Source organism: Candoia aspera, chromosome 4 (genome assembly GCF_035149785.1).
Source record: "Candoia aspera isolate rCanAsp1 chromosome 4, rCanAsp1.hap2, whole genome shotgun sequence".
Taxonomy (NCBI): Eukaryota; Metazoa; Chordata; class Lepidosauria; order Squamata; family Boidae; genus Candoia; species Candoia aspera.
In genome coordinates, this window is record NC_086156.1 from 93,442,548 (window position 1) to 93,461,915 (window position 19,368).

At 40.6% G+C, this 19,368-nt stretch overlaps 1 protein-coding gene across 2 annotated transcripts in view; it reads left to right on the forward strand.

Annotated features, from left to right (window-relative positions):
- Positions 1–12,268: 12,268 nt before the first annotated feature.
- LOC134495537 (V-set domain containing T-cell activation inhibitor 1-like) overlaps positions 12,269–19,368 on the forward strand; it is a 142,664-nt gene continuing 135,564 nt past the window's right edge. For both annotated transcript variants that reach the window (XR_010067822.1, XM_063301049.1), the window contains exons 1-3: positions 12,269–12,376; positions 14,625–14,730; positions 18,774–19,133. Coding sequence is in view for 1 of the 2 variants with exons in the window: in XM_063301049.1 (XP_063157119.1) it covers positions 14,646–14,730; positions 18,774–19,133 (445 nt within the window). In the remaining variant the exon portion in view is untranslated. The remainder of the gene's footprint in view (positions 12,377–14,624; positions 14,731–18,773; positions 19,134–19,368) is intronic.

The window sequence follows — 19,368 nt, forward strand, 5'->3', positions numbered from 1 at the left end:
TGCCATCCTGGAAATATTGAGTCCCACTAACACCAGAGAGGGAATCCACGATGATGTCAATAGGCGGAGTGTGTGGAGAGCAAGTGAGAGGGCACTCACCCACCCCTCAGAGACTACGAGTACTGGAAGCTAAAATGGAATCTTTAGAGAGCTTGCTGAAGAACCTATCCATGTCCCTAGAGAACTTGGGGAGGCAAGGGAATGAAACCTATCAGATCAACCCTCTTCCATACCCTTAGCAAGACAGGCAGCAGATTTGGGATGGAAGCCTGTTAGGGACAGGTTTGCAACTCGCAGGAGCAGACCATCCGTTACTTGGGGTGACAGCACACAAAGCCATGCAGGACTTAGTATGCCGAGGGGAGGAATCAGAGAATTTTCAGTGGAATTTAATGGGGATCTGGCCAAGCTGTCATTTTTTCTAACCAATGTGAGAAGCTATATGTAAGAGTTTGGGGCATATTTCCCAACAAGGAGTCCAAGATTAATGTGATAGCCACCAAGCTCAAAGATCTAGGCTGATTGGTACATCCAATTACATGATGCTGACTCGCCTGCTTTGGATAATTTTGAAGATTTTATTTGGGCTTTGAAATTATATTTTGAAGACCCATTAGCAAACAAATGAGCCAAAAAGGCTTTACGAGAGCTCTCCCAGGGCCAGATGTTGGTTGCTGACTATGCTCTGGAATTCAAAGCATTAGCTGGCAAAATAACTGACTGGTTGGAGTCCACCCTGATTGAATATTTTAAAGAGGGCCTTCAAAGAGACATTTTAAGGTGGGCATTAGGTAGAGATGACCCTAGCTCCCTATACAATTGGATTTGCTTGGCCAGGAAAGCTGAAAATGCTAGGTATACCTTTCAACAAACCCACAAGCCAGAAAGAACCTCCATGAGTAGGAAAAGCACCAGAAGTGAGTTCACAGCTGTCAAGCAGGGCACCAAATCCTGGGATGAGGAGAGAGAATGTCACTATTCCAGAGGACTGTGTTTACAGTGTGGAAAAGAGCAACACAGAGCTTTTGAATTCTCTAAGCCTAAATCTGATTCCAAGTATGGGAAGAAGCCTACAAAGTCATCACCGGCTATACATAATGCCATTGCAGCAAAAGGAGAAATAGAGCCAGAGGGTTTTGTGTATTTCTATGGAGAATCAGAGGGCAAAGTGAAAGAGACAGTGGGAAACACCAGTCACCTGCTGTGAAGGGTGCCAGTGAGCAGGAAGAGGATGATGGGCGCAAAGATTTCATGGAAAGTGATGATTGTCCCACCTTGATGTTAAAAGTTAAACTCACTTCTCAAATGGAAAATACTGAGGTTTGGGCCTTAGTTGATTCTGGTAGCTTGAGATGTTTAATTCATCCAAACGTGGTAACAGCTTTGGACCTTAAAGTTTTTCCTCTTCAACATCCTTTGATATTTATCCAACTGGATGCTTCTGAGGCTGGGGGTGGTCCGGCTACTCACTTTACCGAGACTGTAGCAATGCAAGTGGGTAGCCACAAAGAGACTTTAAAATTCATTGTAGCCCCAGCTGGAAGCCCCTTGGTGATCCTGGGGATGCCTTGGCTCAAATACAGGAATCCTTACATAGATTGGGACCATAGAACTGTGACTTTTAAAGATGGATTTTATGATGGTCCCATGGAGTTGGTGTCGATAGTTACCAGAGATTGTAAGGTTGGTGTCTGCCAGACGGTTCTGGCAGTGGCAGGGGTAGAGGGGTTGCTGCTTCAGTATCAGGAATTTGCTGATGTTTTGGGGGAAATGGAAGCAGATCAATTGTCTTCTCACTGAAAAACTGATTGTACAGTTGAATTGAACCCCAAAGCTAAATTTCTGAAACCAAAAATATATTCCATGACTCAAAAGGAACTGGACATGTTGAGGAAATTCCTAGATAAGAATTTGGTGTGCGGATTCAGTAAGCCCACGAACTCCCCATTGGTGGCAGCTGTGCTGTTTTGTGCTTAAAAGGATGGCACTTTAAGTCTTTGTACTTACTATCATGTCCACAATGCAATTTCCACCACAAATAAATACCCCTTCCCTTGATGAAGGACATTTTGGCCCATCTTTGCAAAGGCGAGATCTTTTCCAAACTAGATTTGCAGGTGGCATATTTTTGCATCTGCATCAAGGAAGGAGATGAATGGAAAACCACTTTCAACTGTCCCTTGGGGTCTTTTCAATATAAAGTCCTCCCATTTGGGCTGTCTGGGGCTCTTGGAGTCTTCATGCAATTAATCAATGAAGTGTTGTATGACTACTTATTTAAAGGGGTATTCATCTATTTAGATGATGTTCTCATTTATACCAAAACAGAGGAGGAACATGAATGACTATTGAAAAAGGTGTTAGCCAAGTCTCCGGAGGTGAAGCTGTATGCAAAGCTGTCAAAGTGTGAATTTCATAAAACTCAGCTCAACTACTTGGGTTATTGAGTCTCGGTGAGGGGAATTGAAATGGATCCAGCCAAGGTGCAAGCGGTCATCACTTGGGAACACCCACACACCAAGTGACAGTTGCCAAGTTTCCTTGGGTTCGCCAATTTCTATCACCAATTTATTCTGAGATTTGCCGAAATTGCATTGCCTCTCACTGATTTGTTGAAAACCAAAGGTCAAGGCAAAACCCAGAAAGTAAAAACCCCGGGCCCTATTTTACAATGGACAGCTGTCAAGCTGTGTTTGATAGACTTAAACAATTGTTTACTGCTGAACCCGTATTACAGCAGCCAGATCCCAATCGCTCTTTTGTGGTGCAAGTTGATGCTTCAGACACTTCTATTGGTGCTATTTTGTTTCAAAAGGACTTGCAAGGCAGATTACACTCCTGTGCGTATTTATCTAGAACATTTTCTGATTTGGAGCGCCACTGGCATGTATGGGAAAAGGAAGCTTTCACTGTTAAAGCAGCTCTAGAGAGTTGGTGCCATTTATTAGAAGGCGCCAAATTTCCCTTTGAGGTTTGGACTGATCACAGAAATTTAGAAGCGCTTTGCATGCCCAGGAGGCTTAGCCCTAAACGAGTTTTCTGGGCACTGTTTTCAGCCATTTTAATTTCCAATTGAAATATTTCCTGGGGAAGAAAAAAAATTTCGCTGATGCTTTATCTCATTTACCTCAAAATGACAGTCAGCAATCTGAAATTATTGACACTCTTTTAACAAAACCCAACTAGGCTTGGCTGCCATATCTAGAAGTCAATCTCATGTGCAACAGAAAGCTCCAGAGCCACAGAAAGCAAAAGTATTTGGTCAATTATATGCTGAGTTCATTCACGCTTTGAAATCCAATATTTGGTTGCAAGCTCATAGAGACAAAGTAACTTTCTCAGAAGGCTTGTGTTGGACTGATGGTAGACTCTATGTACCTGAACTATTGTGCCTGAAGATTTTGCAATGACCTCATGATGACAAAACAGCTGGGCATTTTGTGTTTGTCAAAACCTTACATCTAATTAGATGTCAGTTTTGGTGGTCCATGTTTCATAAGGATGTAAAATATTATGTTTCCACTTGCCTTACTTGTGCCATGTCTAAACACAAAGATGGTAGACCACAGGGGCTTTTGCAAAAAGTGGCTGAACCCTCCAGACCCTGGGAGCAAATTTCTATGGATTGTATTGTTGATTTACCTCCCAGCCAAAAGAAAACAGTTATTTGGACTGTCAAAGACATTTTCTAAACAAGCCCACTTTATTTATTTATTTATTTGTTTATTTATTTATTTGTTTGTTTGTTTGTCTAATTTATCAACGCCCATTTCCAAAATTCAGGGGACTCTGGGCAGTTTACAACAATCAATTAAAAACCATAACCATAAATACAGAGAATAAAATCCAGTAATAAATAATATAAATAGAGATAAAAATAAAGAATCCAAGTGGTGAAGAATCTAAAACAGTCCAAGTGTGGGAGGAGTGGTCTATAGCAAGCATCCCCATGTAGATCTATTTCCCTCTCCACCCCAAGCAAGGTGGCAGAACCAGGTCTTCAGACTGTGCTGAAGGGCCAGGAGTGATGGAGCCAATCTCACCTCCAGGGGCAGCATGTTCCAAAGGGTGGGAGCTACTGTGGAGAAGGCCTGCTTCCTGGACACCCACCAGATGAAATTCTCTTACAGACAGGGTCTGCAGCATGCCCTCTCTGCACGATCGGGTGGGACAGGTTGATGTAATGGGGGAGAGGTGGTCCCTCAGGTAACCTGGTTCCATGCCATGTAGGGCTTTAAACAGTAAAACACTGTTACTGAATTGGACCCAGAAGCAAACTGGTACCCAATGCAGCTCGTGCAGCAGTGGTGTTACATGTGCCCTTTTAGGGGCACCAAAAACAGCTCACACATCTGCATTCTGGATCAGTTGGAGCTTCCAGATACTTTTAGCCCCTTGTAGACCATATTGCAATAGTCTATATGAGAGATAAGAAGGGTATGAGTGACTGTTCGAAGGGCCTCCCGGTCCAGGAAGAGGCATAACTGGTGCACAGCACATAGCTTCACAAAGGCTCTCCTGGCCATGGCTGCCACCTGCTCTGCTATGGGGCCGATCTCTCCTCCCCTATCAACACTGACTTGGATCAGCCCTGGAGAAAGGAGGTGAACCAGTGTAAGACTACACCACCCACCCCCAACTCCCTGAGCCGCCCCAAAAGGATACCATGGTTGATGGTATCAAAGGCTGCTGAGAGGTCAAGGACAGCGAGGATGGATGCACTGCCTCCATCCCACTCCCACCAGAGATCATCCATAAGTGCGACCAATTCTGTTTCCATCCCATAACTGGGCCTGAAACCTGACTGAAAGGGGTCTAGATAATCCATTTCCTCCAGGACCCTCTGGAGCTGCAAAGCCACCACTTTCTCAACCACCTTCCCCAAAAACAGGAGGTGGGAGACTGGACAAAAATTGTCCAGAACAGTAGGGTCCAGTGATGGCTTCTTGAGGAGGGCGTGTACCAATGTCTCTTTAAAGGTCACCCGAAACACCCCCTCTCCCAAGGATGTATAAACCATCGCATGGACCTAACCACATGTTACCTCCCGGCCTGCTTTTACTAGCCAGGAGGGGCACAGGTCTAGATGGCATGTGGTGGCATTTACTGCCCATAGGATCTGTCCACTTCCTCAGGTCCAACAGGATCAAACTGCTCCGAGATAACTGGGTTAGCCCATGACCCTGGTATCTCTCCAGACCACGCCTCATGCCTGGAGTCCAACTTGGAGCAGATCCGAGCGATTTTGTCCTGCAGATGCTCAGCAAATTCCTCTGCATCGCCCTGTAGTTGGGTCACTGAACCCACCTTCCCCAAAAGGGATCGAGTGATCTTTAACAGGGCTGTTGGGCAGCATTTTGCGGACGCAATAAGAGTGGAGAAATATTGACATTTTGACCCTTTTATCACAAGGTAGGCCTTAATAGCGGCTCTTACCTGTGTTTGGTCAAATTCAGTCTTTGTCTTCCTCCAGCGGTGCTCTAGGCATCTCTTAACCCTCTTCAGAACCCTCAACTCTTTGATATATTGATATCTAATATCGATATGTCTTGTTCTATTCTTGCAGGCTTCAGATTTTGCCAGAGCAATGTGAGCTTTTTCTTCCTTTTTCCTTTTTCTCTAGACTTCTATGTTTTCGCTTTTTATATTAAATTTTAATGTATCTTGTAGGCTTTCAATTGACTGTACCTACTTTCCTTGTGCTGGTCTTTAATAAAGATAAATCTTAATAAATATTTGTTTCTTACCTTACAAAGTTACTGATTTTCCTTAGCAAATAGTGTTTTGCAAATCTGCATGTAAGACTAAATAAACTCCCCCCTAAATTTAAAACTGTTTTTTTTCCGTAGATCACATATTCCTTTCTTGCCCCTGGGATGAATTATAAAGCCATGTTTCCTTCTATCTACCAGATGGTTCCCAATGAAGCACTTCAGTATACTGAGATTGTCCAGCTACTTCTGCATTTTCAATGGACATGGGTTGGGATCATTGCGAGGGAGGATGACCAAGGAACACATTTCATCCAAACATTGACTCCAAAGCTTTCTCAGGGTGGCATCTGTACTGCTTTTATTGAAAGAATGCCAGCCGCCTTGTCTGCTATGTATGACCTTGTAGCCTTGTTTGACCATGTCATGATCTGAATTCTGGGTCTTTTGATTTGAGTTCTTTGGGGTCTTCCCTGCTTCTCAAAAACACTTGGCTGCCCCTGGTTTGAATTGATGCTATTTGAGATATGCCATCGCTCTGAGCTTCTTGCCTCTCCTTCCTCCTCCTCTTCTCTGTTTATAGGTATTTGTTCTTCATATCTGGCAAACTGTTACTTTTTTATTAAAGACAGAGAGAGAATATGTCCTCTACTTGTCTTTTTTCCCTTGCATCCTAAACATCCTGACTTGCAATAAGAAGTAAAGTCTTCTTCAATGCAACCATGCAGTTTCTTAGCAACAGAACAGAAGTGGTTTGCCTCTGCCTTCTTCTGCCACATTTTCTCAACCTCTCCATCTGGCCTATAGCCCTGGAATCCCTTAATAGTCCTGCTCAGTGTCCTAACCATATCTTGCTTACCTAGCAAGCTGAGAGAAGGTCAGACACTTTCGATTTTTATCACCCTGAATAATCTGTTATCCTCTTCAGACTTGGCCAGTTCACTTCTTACCCCAAAGTCAAGTTCATATGTAACAAGTGAAAAAGCCATCAAATTGGGACTGAGAATCAAGCCATAACGTTTGAAATATTTGCTTATCCCTACTCTCCATATAAATATCCGTATCCAGTCATAGCATTTTCAGAAACACTTACTCATCACTTTTCAGTATGGTAGAGAGACTTCCCTTTTTTTATTCCTTACACAGTTTCATCCTTTTCTGAAAAGCATCTCATTTAACAACAATGCTGGAGAGGAAGTATATTTTATGGATTTGACATAATCAACTGGATCACTTTCCCAAACCAAACCATCATTAGAATAAAAGTTGGAAGAATGGGTCCCACAGCTTTACCAGGCAAAGAGGTCAACATTTCCCAGGAGATCATTACACAACAAGGACAATTTAACCAGGTGACATTAAATTGAATGGAAAAGTGATTCAGTAATATCCGTGTTCATCTCTCTTACATTGTAGGTCAAACACTTGGAGAAAGCATTGATCCTGGTATAGACGTTTGGATTATACTTGGGCATGTAACAGTTATACAAACTTAATCAACTGATAGGTCAAATACTATCAAATGAAATTTAATTACTTCACTAAAGTGATAACCAAAAGAAGGAACATATCTACAAGCTTGATAGTGATAATTATTAAAAAAATAAGTGTGGTAGTAGAAAATAACAGTTTTTGAAACTTAGGGATTCTTTAAATTACATTTTGATTTCACAGTTCTTCTGAGATGCTCCTGTTGGTATATACTATAGAAACATGTCATTTTGTTTTTACCACCACAAAAAGCTGTGGTTTAACAAGTGAGGATGTATAAAACGCTCAATGTCTCATAATAATTTCCAAAGATGAGTGAGGATTTGTACATTGATCACACACATCCTAGGCTGACTTACTACCTGATTGGCTATGGAGTTTGTCACTGTGATGATTCCTTGTGTTTCTAAATGGCCTGAAGATGCCTACCAATATATCATGCAGCTAGTGGAAGAGGTTTTGCTGTGAATATTCCAGAAAAATTAATATTGTTTAAAGAATACATGGTCAATTGGAAACTGAAGTGTGAATTGATGGATATACCAATCCTTCCCTCTTTGATATTTATCCATTCTTTTGATAAATTCAGGTTGATTAGGCTGAGAATAAGTGGCAGAAACAAAGTCGCCAATAAATAGCATGGCTAAATGAGATACAGTATTCATTAGGGAGTAGCATTTTCTCTGGAGATTACTTTTACTGATGTTATCTGCATTTATTGATGTATCTGCTTTTATTGATGTTATATAGCAAGTAACCAATGGAAGATGTTTTTCTATGAAGCTAGACTAGCATGTAATAATTGCAAGGCTGGAGCTTCTCCATTTCAGTTTTAGTAATAAATAACATCATCTTTTTAAAAAATGGAATGCTTCCAAGTACAAAGTAACTTTTCTAAAATTGCTTATATTGTTCAAAAATCTAACTGGCAAAGTATGACATGTGCATTCCCCAGGATACAATATCAAATGTTATTCTCTCTTTCTGACTACATTTTTTTACTTAATGGCATATTTACCATAATTAAAACATTTTTGTCCAGACAGTAATTTGATTTCTAGAATTATTAATTCCAAACTACACATGCGTTTTCCCCCCTGGATAGGGGCCCCCTCCTACTCACCATCAGTACTCATGACAAGAAGGGATAAAAACTGGTCATCAAGGGGGAAAAAATTAATGTTAACAGAAACTCTCACATTAAAGTAAAAGGTACAAGGGAACAACAATACAGAAAATGCCATTAAAACAATGTTCTGGTTTGCAAACTTCCTTAAAAGAAATATTATTGATTGGGCGGTCAATTCAGAGTACAAAGTATACCATATTCTTTCACTGATCTTAATTCAAGGCATACTGATTCTTTGTAAACTGTCTAAAGCTCTCAATTTTTTATCCGTAGGTCTTGCCCCTTGCAGTGCGCAATGATAAATGCCATCCAGGTTATAGCAGGAAAAAGAAGAAAGGAAAGCCATTTTGTTGCTATGATTGTACCCAGAGCCCAACAGGGAAGCTATCACATGAAAAGGGTAAGAGACAGTGAAATGATGTCTACAATTCTACCTTGTAAAACTCCAGCATGAAAAATTACAGTCCTCAGCATAAGAAAGAAAAGTAAGAGTGTTTGCTGAACTGTTTTTCTTCCTTTATGTCACTTTCCACTCTTGATCCCAATTCTATTCTCAATTTACATTTAATATTTTTATATTTATTTATTATTCGTAAGACTTAAACGGCTGCCTGACTCCAAAATGACTCTGGGCAACTTGCAGTAATATTAATTTAAAAATTGTAAATGAAGCAGAAGGTGTCCATTAAATGCAACCATCCCTCTCGGGGCTTCTGGTTGATCCAGCAAGGGAAAACTTTGCAGATAAACAGAGATATATATGTGGAAGTAACGCGGCCACAGATGTACATGAATATGTAGTTGCATCTAATTTGCCCATCTGGGAGTTTCTTTGATAAGAATCAATGTATTTTTTATACCGAAATTGTGAAATTATCCCCAGTCACAATGTTTGGCCTGAGACTGGTTGAATTCACTGCAATTAGTTTATGGTCTTGATATATCCAAGAAATTTGATCTCTGTTGAAGATCTATTTAATCAAAAAGGAAAGAAGGCAGAGGGATAAACATTCACTTCCCCATTTCCATTCTACCTATTTAGCCAATCTCCATGTGATATATTTGAGGAACAACAATGGCATTGTGAAGAAAATAACTTTTCAGAGTTTTCAGACAAATGGTCTTGCTTAAACCAAATTAAAAAATAAATGAATGTGGCAAACAACTTGGAAACTATCTGACCGCAGCTTCTGCAGCATTTGCTAAGTTTTATCAGTGGATCCCCATTGCTACCCATGAATCTCTATATTCAAGAGGTTTGCTCCCATCCATCTTCTCACTAAGACAATGACTTTCTTCAGAGTAGGTAAGTAGGGCAGAAAGTAACTTGAGATCTATTGCTTATGAATACGTATGCATGCCTGCATCATCGTATGAATTTGTATGCTTACATCATCTCTTTCTCTGTAAGTGCATTCCTTTTCTATCAGTGCATTCCTTTTGTTTTCAGGGAAGGCACCCACCATCTTAATGAGAACCCCTCCAGTGTGCACTGTTTAATAAATACTGCAGTTCAGCCTTGATTATTTGCTTTGGATCCTGGATTTGATTCCACACCATGTATTCCATTTTTCAGATCTGGACGATCGTTACAGATGCCCAGAATGTCAATATCCAAATAAGGACAAAAATCTATGTCTTCCTATGATCCCAAACTTTCTTTCTCATCATGAACCTTTGGTGATCACATTAGTTTTCTTGGCTCTGTTTTTTTCTCTGATCACAGTTTTTGTGCTAGGAATCTTTATTAAACACAGGAATACTCACATTGTCAAAGCCAACAATCAAGACCTCACCTACTCCCTGCTCATCTGTCTCTTGCTCTGCTTCCTTTGTCCCCTCCTATTCCTTGGTCAGCCACATGCTGTGACCTGCTACCTCCGATAAACATCTTTTGCCATTATCTTCTCTGTGGCTGTTTCTTCTGTACTGGCGAAAAACATCACAGTGGTTGTCGCTTTCATGGCCACCAAGCCGGGAAGTAGGATGAGGAAAAGGATGGACAAACAATTGGCCAGTTCTGCAGTTCTTTTCTGTTCTTTAATTCAAGCAGTGATTTGTTTTGTCTGGCTCTATATCGCTCCCCCATTCCCAGATTGGGACACTCATTCTTTGGCTGAGGAATCTGTGCTGGAATGTAATGAAGGATCTCCCATTCTGTTTTAATGTGTTCTGGGCTATCTGGGATTCCTGGCTCTCATTAGGTTCATTGTGAATTTCCTTGTGAGGAATTTGCCCAGTGCTTGCCATGAAGCCAAGTTCATCACTTTCAGCTTATTCATTTTTTGCAGTGTCTGGGTCTCTTTTGTCCCCACCTACCTGAGCACCAAGGGGAAATATATGGTGGCTGTGGAAGTCTTCTCCATCTTGGCTTCCAGTGCTGGATTACTTGTTTGCATCTTTTGTCCAAAACAGTATATAATTGTTATTAGGCCTGAACTAGACTGTAAGAAGCAACTACTAAAGAAAATAAACAGGCAATAAGGGACAAAATATAGAGGCCCAAACTACCACATAGCCTACTACCCTCCTTCTACATAGCCACCATCGCAGGCACCTACAAATTCCACAGGTAAAGGTTGCTATAAGTATGCAGTTCTCCCAGATTCCAACCATTTAGGAGTAAGGAAGAGAAATGAGAAAGAGAGAAATGAAGAGGGGTGAGTGTAATACAGACAGATCTTGCTTATTTTAAGAACAATTTTTACAGTGTTCATAATTCTATCACAGCAAGTAAATCTCACCTTATTACAGGGATCACCAATGGGTACTTTGCAAGCTTCTGAACTCACAGGGTGATGACCAATGTCTTCCCCAGGTTTACATCAGGGAAGAGACTTTCTCTTCCCCAAAGTTCAGTAGTAAGGTTTCCCTCCTTTGCAGATAGCCAACCATGAACTGCAACTCACAGCACAGAAGGTAAGATTCCTAAGGTCCTTGTGAAAGATTAATCTTGTGACAGGTTAACCAGAGGCCAAGATGGAGAAAAATTATAATTCACTAGATATGGTCTTTCTCCATGTTTGGTAGCATTTATGGACACCTAATAAACATCTTGCTTAGAACTCGCTGGTTGTCCTCTCTCCAGGTAGTACTCAAAGGCTGGGTTTCTGAGATTACAGGGTGCAAGCAAAAAGCAAGACATTAGACTTTAGAAGCCAGGCATTTTAAGACAACTACATCTCAGTACTAATTAGGCTTTCCCCCAGAGAGACATAGTTACAGAAACCAACTGGAAAGAAGGGAACCTAAAAACAATCCAGGCAGTATTCAAAAGCAAAAGAACTCAAACTGCAAAATTCAGAATAATGATCACAAGACAAAATTGAGATTCTGTTAGTATGTAACTTTACCCGCTTTCTGTTCCCTGCTCAGAATGAGAGAAGTGAGAATTTTCCTATCCCATCACAATCCTCTTCTTGAAATGAAGAAATGATTCAGGCAATGAATATACAGAAATCACTATTATACAACAGATCAGGGCTTTTCAGACTGTTCTGTGGGGTTACAGGAAAGACTAAGCCCCTTCCCCAATGCCTCAAATGCAGCAAGAGGTATCAGAAGCAGTTTTTTTAAGAATAGAAAGATCAGAGCTCATCGGCTCGCATTAAGAAGCCCACAAACCCAGGGGTTTTTTTTACTCATGACAGTCTGTGTGTGTACCTGAAAGAAGACAGTGGGGGCTTAGAATTCTTTAAACACACACGTGCCACAGCCTGAAAAAGTTCAGAAGCCCCTGTTGTAGATTTACTCCTTTGATGTTCTACGGAAATGAAGACAATGAAACTGTTGGACCACTGGAGAGAGAACAAATACTGTAGTACATGACTTCAGGTAGCAGGGCACCTGTACAGGGACAGGTATACATATTTGCGTTATAAAAAGCTTTGTGGTTAATATGCAACTCATATCTCTTGTTTATCTGGCCAAAGTGCTGTCGTTTCCCTCACTTATGTCTTCACTTCCTGAAATATAGAGGACGCAGAGATCAAATTCAATCCCCATATGCATAAAGAGGGCATTTCCAGCTTTCTTCCATGAAAAGGTATGCCTTTTTTTTTTGCCTTTTAAAAAGGTATAATTTCAAACAATTAGGGTTTTCAGAAGGAAAGGTAAATTTGTCAAATCTGGAGGGAGGGAGATCTTATATTTCTAACTTTATCTCAAAAACTGGAATAGCACCTGACATGTCTACATGCCTTGTCTAAAATGACAAACCAGGACTGAGGTAGCAGGCTCAGCCGCTTTCTGGAGCTTCCAAATGACAAGAGCTGTTTGGCGCGTATTGCGTTGGTGAGGAATAAACATGGATGGGAGCTGATTTCCTGCAAGAGAAAGTTGGCGTCTTTAAGTCAGAGGGGAATTATTCACATAAAATACCACAGGCACATGCAAATACCCCCTGAGTTCGCAGAAGTAGTTAGTTTATAAAGGTCTGTATAAACAAATAAATAAATTTAGCTGTTTTCCAGCAGTTCCATAGCAGATTGCAATATGCATTATCTTTTCTTAAAAAACAAAAAAACTAAAATTTCTTCCATAATGTTATAAATAAAGGCTGGGATGGGGAGGGGAGGGGAAAATCAAGGAGGTTTTCAGCATGATTTAGTACAAGGTGAAAGAGTTTCAGATTGTTGATAAAAAGAAGAAAAATATTTCTTTGTTATTTGGTTTATTTATTCAGTTTATATAGTCATTCACATATGTGACTCCAGGTGGCTCACACCCTTAGACAGAAAATAATAAATAGTTACAAATAGGCAACTAAAATAAAAACCATTAAATTCAGTTAAAATGGTTGAAACGTAATTTGCGGGAGAGCACAATCCATACAATGACTCACAATACAACTAGCTAACAGGTTCCAAAGGGCGGGTGCTTCAGCAGAAAAAGCTCTCCTCCTGGGTCCTGTCCGATGACGTTCCTTGGTAGACAGGGCCCGTATGTCATCTGAAGTGCACAATTCCTAACTACAGCTAAAAACATCTATTGTTTTGTTTCAGAACCTAATTTATTTGTATGAGAAAGTACTTCTTGTCCTCTAACCACCTCAGAACACATCTCTTCCAAAACATCCCAAATCCAAGATGTAGAACATGAACTTATTAGGAAAAAAGGGCCTTCTGCATGACACATTATCTGTCTCTATGCAAAGGAAATTTGGGAGAAGTGGGAGCTTCCATGCAAGCAATCGCTCAAGGCCTCTGAAATGACCAAGCCATGCAAGTAATTGCTTACATTCCCATAATCATCGTACAGCCAGGACATCCCTTAGTTAGTGAGAATGTTAATGAACAAACAATCTCATGACCTTTCTTACAACTGATGCCATTTCTCTTTTAACCAGCATAGTCCCTTTTCCTATGTGGTCTTCTGGTGTGACAGAGCAGTACTAGTTTTAGGGCTAGGATAGCTAGCCTCTAATGAGGTTTTATGCTGCCTCATTAGAGACTTAATCTTACTGCAAACATCGTGGTAACTACAGAGAAAAGCAGAAATGGAGAATATGCACAGAATATTATAACCAGCTCCTGCTGCACTCTCTTGAAATAACTGTAGTAGCATTGAGAAAGACAGATAAATTAGGCAACTGCAGTAAGAGACCAAAGCAAGCAAAAAAAGAGGAAAAAGGGGAGGGGGGAAACCAGACATATACATGAAGATGTATTGCTTACCCTAGGCAAAATTGGTGCCTCAAAGTATACAGCACCAGAATTATTAGGGCTAAATTCAATAAGATAAACAGTAGCCATTTGTCTTTGTGTTTATATGTATTCATTTCTATTTTAAACTATACGTATTTATTATTTATATTTCAGCCTAAACAGTGTTTAACCATGCTTATTTATAACCCTGTGAATTTATTTATATTTATGCCTGCATACTTATGCTGCAATCTGCACATTAGTTTAGAAAGTATCAATCAGGTCAATTTGCATCTAAATTCACAACCTGCAAGGCAGATATTTCTCAAGAAGGTGAATGAAATGAAATGAAATGAAATGAAATTAATTAAATTAAATTAAATTAAATTAAATTAAATTAAATTAAATTAAATTAAATTAAATTAAATTAAATTAAATGATGAGGTCCCAAGAATTCAAAGAAAATGGGTTATCACTGAGATGTTTTGCGAGAGAAACGGATGGTACTTGTGATTCAAATTTTATACAGCGAGCCAAGTAATATGCTTTTAATTTTGAATTGCATGGCTTTTTATTTGAAAAGTTGTAAGTACAAAGGCAAAGAGCTTCAAAACTCAAATTATTTGTTTGGGGTCATGTGTGTTTCAGATCAGAACTTGCTGAAAAAATATGAGAGTCCATAGAAGTAAAGAAATACTCCATCTCATTCTTGTTTACTCCTGCATCATAATCCTGTCATTGATTCCTTTATCAGGTAAAATATGAAGAAAACCTTCAATAATGTGTTTTTTTCTGGGGGAAGGATTTATATGCATGTTGTCATCTCCTAGTGCTTCTGTGGTCCTATTGCTTTGCAGGAGATGAAACCTTAATTTGTCATTGGCCGCATTTGCTTTCCATTGCTGGCAATGGGAGAAGCCTTGATGTATATATAGGGTTACCATTATTCAGAAAATGTTGCTTAGAGAAATATTTTTTCTTATTCCAAAATTTTAAAGATGAAGAAGATTTCAGGCCTGCAAATGGAAGGACTTTAGTGCAAGAAGACCTCCAAACAGTTTCTGTGGTGACTATTGGGTTAACCAAGCCGTCTAATGCATTGTGCATATAATGGAATGCTCAGTCTATCGGAAGACATGGCTTGGAAGTTCAAGGGAGATTCTAGACAAGCATCTTATTGTTCAATCATCACATCTTACTCACGATATTTTATAGGATATCCCAGCACATGTATCTTCTGTTTGTAACTTTCTGATAAGTTGCAGCTGCTCTTTCCTTTTTTTTTTAATCTCAAAGTTCAGTTATGGAGGGAAAGACATAATAGCTGTTGTTGTTTATTCGTTTAGTCACTTCCGACTCTTCGTGACTTCATGGACCAGCCCACGCCAGAGCTTCCTGTCCGTCGTCAACACCCCCAGCTCCCCCAGGGATGAGTCCGTCACCTCTAGAATATCATCCATCCATCTTGCCCTTGGTCGGCCCCTCTTCCTTTTGCCTTCCACTCTCCCTAGCATCAGCATCTTCTCCAGGGTGTCCTGTCTTCTCATTATGTGGCCAAAGTATTTCAGTTTTGCCTTTAATATCATTCCCTCAAGTGAGCAGTCTGGCTTGATTTCCTGGAGGATGGACTGGTTTGATCTTCTTGCAGTCCAAGGCACTCTCAGAATTTTCCTCCAACACCAGAGTTCAAAAGCATCGATCTTCCTTCTCTCCGCCTTCCTTATGGTCCAGCTCTCGCAGCCATATGTTACTACAGGGAACACCATTGCTTTAACTATGCGGGCCTTTGTTGTCAGTGTGATGTCTCTGCTCTTAACTATTTTATCGAGATTGGTCATTGCTCTTCTCCCAAGGATTAAGCGTCTTCTGATTTCCTGACTGCAGTCAGCATCTGCAGTAATCTTTGCACCTAGGAATACAAAGTCTTTCACTGCTTCTACATTTTCTCCCTCTATTTGCCAGTTATCAATCAAGCTGGTTGCCATAATCTTGGTTTTTTTGAGGTTTAGCTGCAAGCCAGCTTTTGCACTTTCTTCTTTCACCTTCATCATAAGGCTCCTCAGTTCCTCTTCATTTTCAGCCATCAAAGTGGTATCATCTGCATATCTGAGATTGTTAATGTTTCTTCCAGAGATTTTAACTCCAGCCTTGGATTCCTCAAGGCCAGCTTGTCGCATGATGTGTTCTGCATACAAGTTGAATAGGTAGGGTGAGAGGATACAGCCCTGCCGTACTCCTTTCCCAATCTTAAACCAGTCCGTTGTTCCGTGGTCTGTTCTTACTGTTGCTACTTGGTCGTTATACAGATTCTTCAGGAGGCAGACAAGATGACTTGGTATCCCCATACCGCTAAGAACTTGCCACAATTTGTTATAGTCCAGACAGTCAAAGGCTTTAGAATAGTCAATAAAACAGAAATAGATGTTTTTCTGAAACTCCCTGGCTTTTTCCATTATCCAGGGGATATTGGCAATTTGGTCCCTAGTTCCTCTGCCTTTTCTAAACCCAGCTTGTACATCTGGCAATTCTCGCTCCATGAATTGCTGAAGTCTACCTTGCAGGATCTTGAGCATTACCTTACTGGCATGTGAAATGAGTGCCACTGTTCGATAGTTTGAACATTCTTGAGTGTTTCCCTTTTTTGGTATGGGGATATAAGTTGATTTTTTCCAATCTGATGGCCATTCTTGTGTTTTCCAAATTTGCTGGCATATAGCATGCATTACCTTGACAGCATCATCTTGCAAGATTTTGAACAGTTCAGCTGGGATGCCGTCGTCTCCTGCTGCCTTGTTATTAGCAATGCTTCTTAAGGCCCACTCAACCTCACTCTTTAGGATGTCTGGCTCTAGCTCACTGACCACACCGTCAAAGCTATCCCCGATATTGTTATCCTTCCTATACAGGTCTTCTGTATATTCTTGCCACCTTTTCTTGATCTCTTCTTCTTCTGTTAGGTCCTTGCCATCTTTGTTTTTGATCATACCCATTTTGGCCTGGAATTTACCTCCAATGTTTCTAATTTTCTGGAAGAGGTCTCTTGTCCTTCCTATTCTATTGTCTTCTTCCACTTCCGCGCATTGCTTGTTTAAAAATAATTCCTTATCTCTTCTGGCTAACCTCTGGAATTTTGCATTTAATTGGGCATATCTCCCCCTATCACTGTTGCCTTTTGCTTTCCTTCTTTCTTGGGCTACTTCTAGTGTCTCAGCAGACAGCCATTTTGCCTTCTTGGTTTTCTCTTTCTTTGGGATGTATTTTGTTGCCGCCTCCTGAACAATGCTGCCAACTTCTGTCCATAATTCTTCTGGGACCCTATCTACTAAGTCCAGTCCCTTAAATCAATTCTTCACCTCCACTGCATATTCCTTAGGAATATTAGTGAGCTCATATCTAGCTGATCTGTGGGTCTTCCCTAATCTCTTTAGTCTGATCCTAAATTGTGCAAGAAGAAGTTCGTGATCTGAACTACAGTCAGCTCCAGGCCTTGTTTTTACCGACTGTACGGATGTCCGCCACCTTTGGCTGCAAAGGATGTAATCAATCTGATTTCGGTGTTGTCCATCTGGTGAAGTCCATGTATAAAGCTGTCTCTTAGGTTGTTGGAAGAGAGTGTTTGTTATGCAGAGTGAGTTGTCTTGGCAAAATTCTATCAGCCTATGTCCTGCTTCATTTTGTTCTCCCAGACCATACTTACCTGTAATTCGAGGTGTCATTTGACTGCCCACCTTAGCATTCCAGTCTCCTGTGATGAAAATAACATCTCTTTTAGGTGTGTTGTCCAGTAGGTGCTGCAGATCCTCATAGAACTGCTCTACTTCAGCTTCTTCAGCATTTGTGGTTGGGGCGTATATTTGGATCACTGTGATGTTAGATGGCTTGCCCTGAATTCGAATTGAGATCATTCTGTCGTTTTTTGGGTTGTATCCAAGCACTGCTTTAGCCACTTTACTATTAATTATGAAGGCTACTCCATTTCTTCTGTGGTCCTCTTGTCCACAGTAGTAGATCTGGTGGTCATTTGATGTGAAGTGGCCCATTCCAGTCCATTTCAGTTCACTGACGCCCAGGATGTCTATCTTTAATCTTGACATCTCACCAATAACCACATCCAATTTGCCCTGGCTCATAGATCTTACATTCCAGGTTCCAATGGTGTGTTGATCCTTAGAACATCGGATTCGCCGTTCACCACCAGCACCGTCGGCCACTAGCCGTCCTTTCGGCTTTGAGCTAGCTGCGTCATCACGTCTGGGGCTAGTTGAGCTCATCCTCTGTTCCTCCCCAGTAGCATTTTGACCATCTTCCGACCTGGGGGTCTCATCTTCCGATGGTATACCGACATATCTCTGGTTGTACTGATCCATTTAGTTTTCACGGCAAGAATACTGGGGTGGGTTGCCATTACCTTCCCCAGGGATCGCATTTAGTCTGACCTCTCTGTCATGACCTTCCCGTCTTGGGTGGCCCTTCACGGTTTAGCTCATGGCATCATTGAGGTGCTCAAGCTCCAGCACCACGACAAGGTAACGATCCTTTGCTGAAGGACATAATAGCTACTACTTAGCAAAGCTAGGAGCCTTTTGCCCAGAAGGAAGTTGTGAAATGTTCCTGACTGATGATTCAGGCATCATGCTCATTTTCTAATGTCTTATATGCACAGTTATTTCCAGGGACAAAAGTAATTAATTATACAGAGCTAGAGTATTTTAACAGACTTTTCAGGTTCAAATGTGAAATGCTGCTGCATTAGTTTGTTAGGTATTTAAAAAAACTAATTAGAACCATTTTTTCCAGACAATTTTGAATTGAGTTCCCCCTTATTTGTCATTGGAAATGTGGGCCAAGATGTAATCCTACCATGCCATGTCAATTTTAAGACACAAGCAAAACTTACCACAATTCAATGGAACAAAAGAGTCAACAGTACCATTGAGAACATCTACCAATTTACAGCATCTGTTGGTGAGGCTATCTATGGACAGAACTATAAGGCCAGAGCAGTTGTTTCCAAAGAAGGATTGGACACTGGAGATGTCTCCTTAAAGCTGAAAAAGGTCCAGATGTTTGATGAAGGAAATTACAGTTGCTCAGTCAAATCATCTGAAGACTGGGTAGATCAGGTCCAAATAGTTCTTCAGGTGGAAAAGTTAGGAGGTATACATTGTAATAAAATAAAATTAAAATTATTAGTAGCTTAGTGATTGGCCCACTATGAAGAGAACTCTACCTTTGAAAAATCCCTATTTCTATTCCCAGGAGAACTTTGCAGCAAACATTTACACAGATGATTTGCTTACTAGGATAATGGAGTTAATACATCATTGCCCATCTTCGGTTTCCTCTTTCTCTAATTCTGCAGTCTTATGAGGACATGCTGCTTGTTCCATAT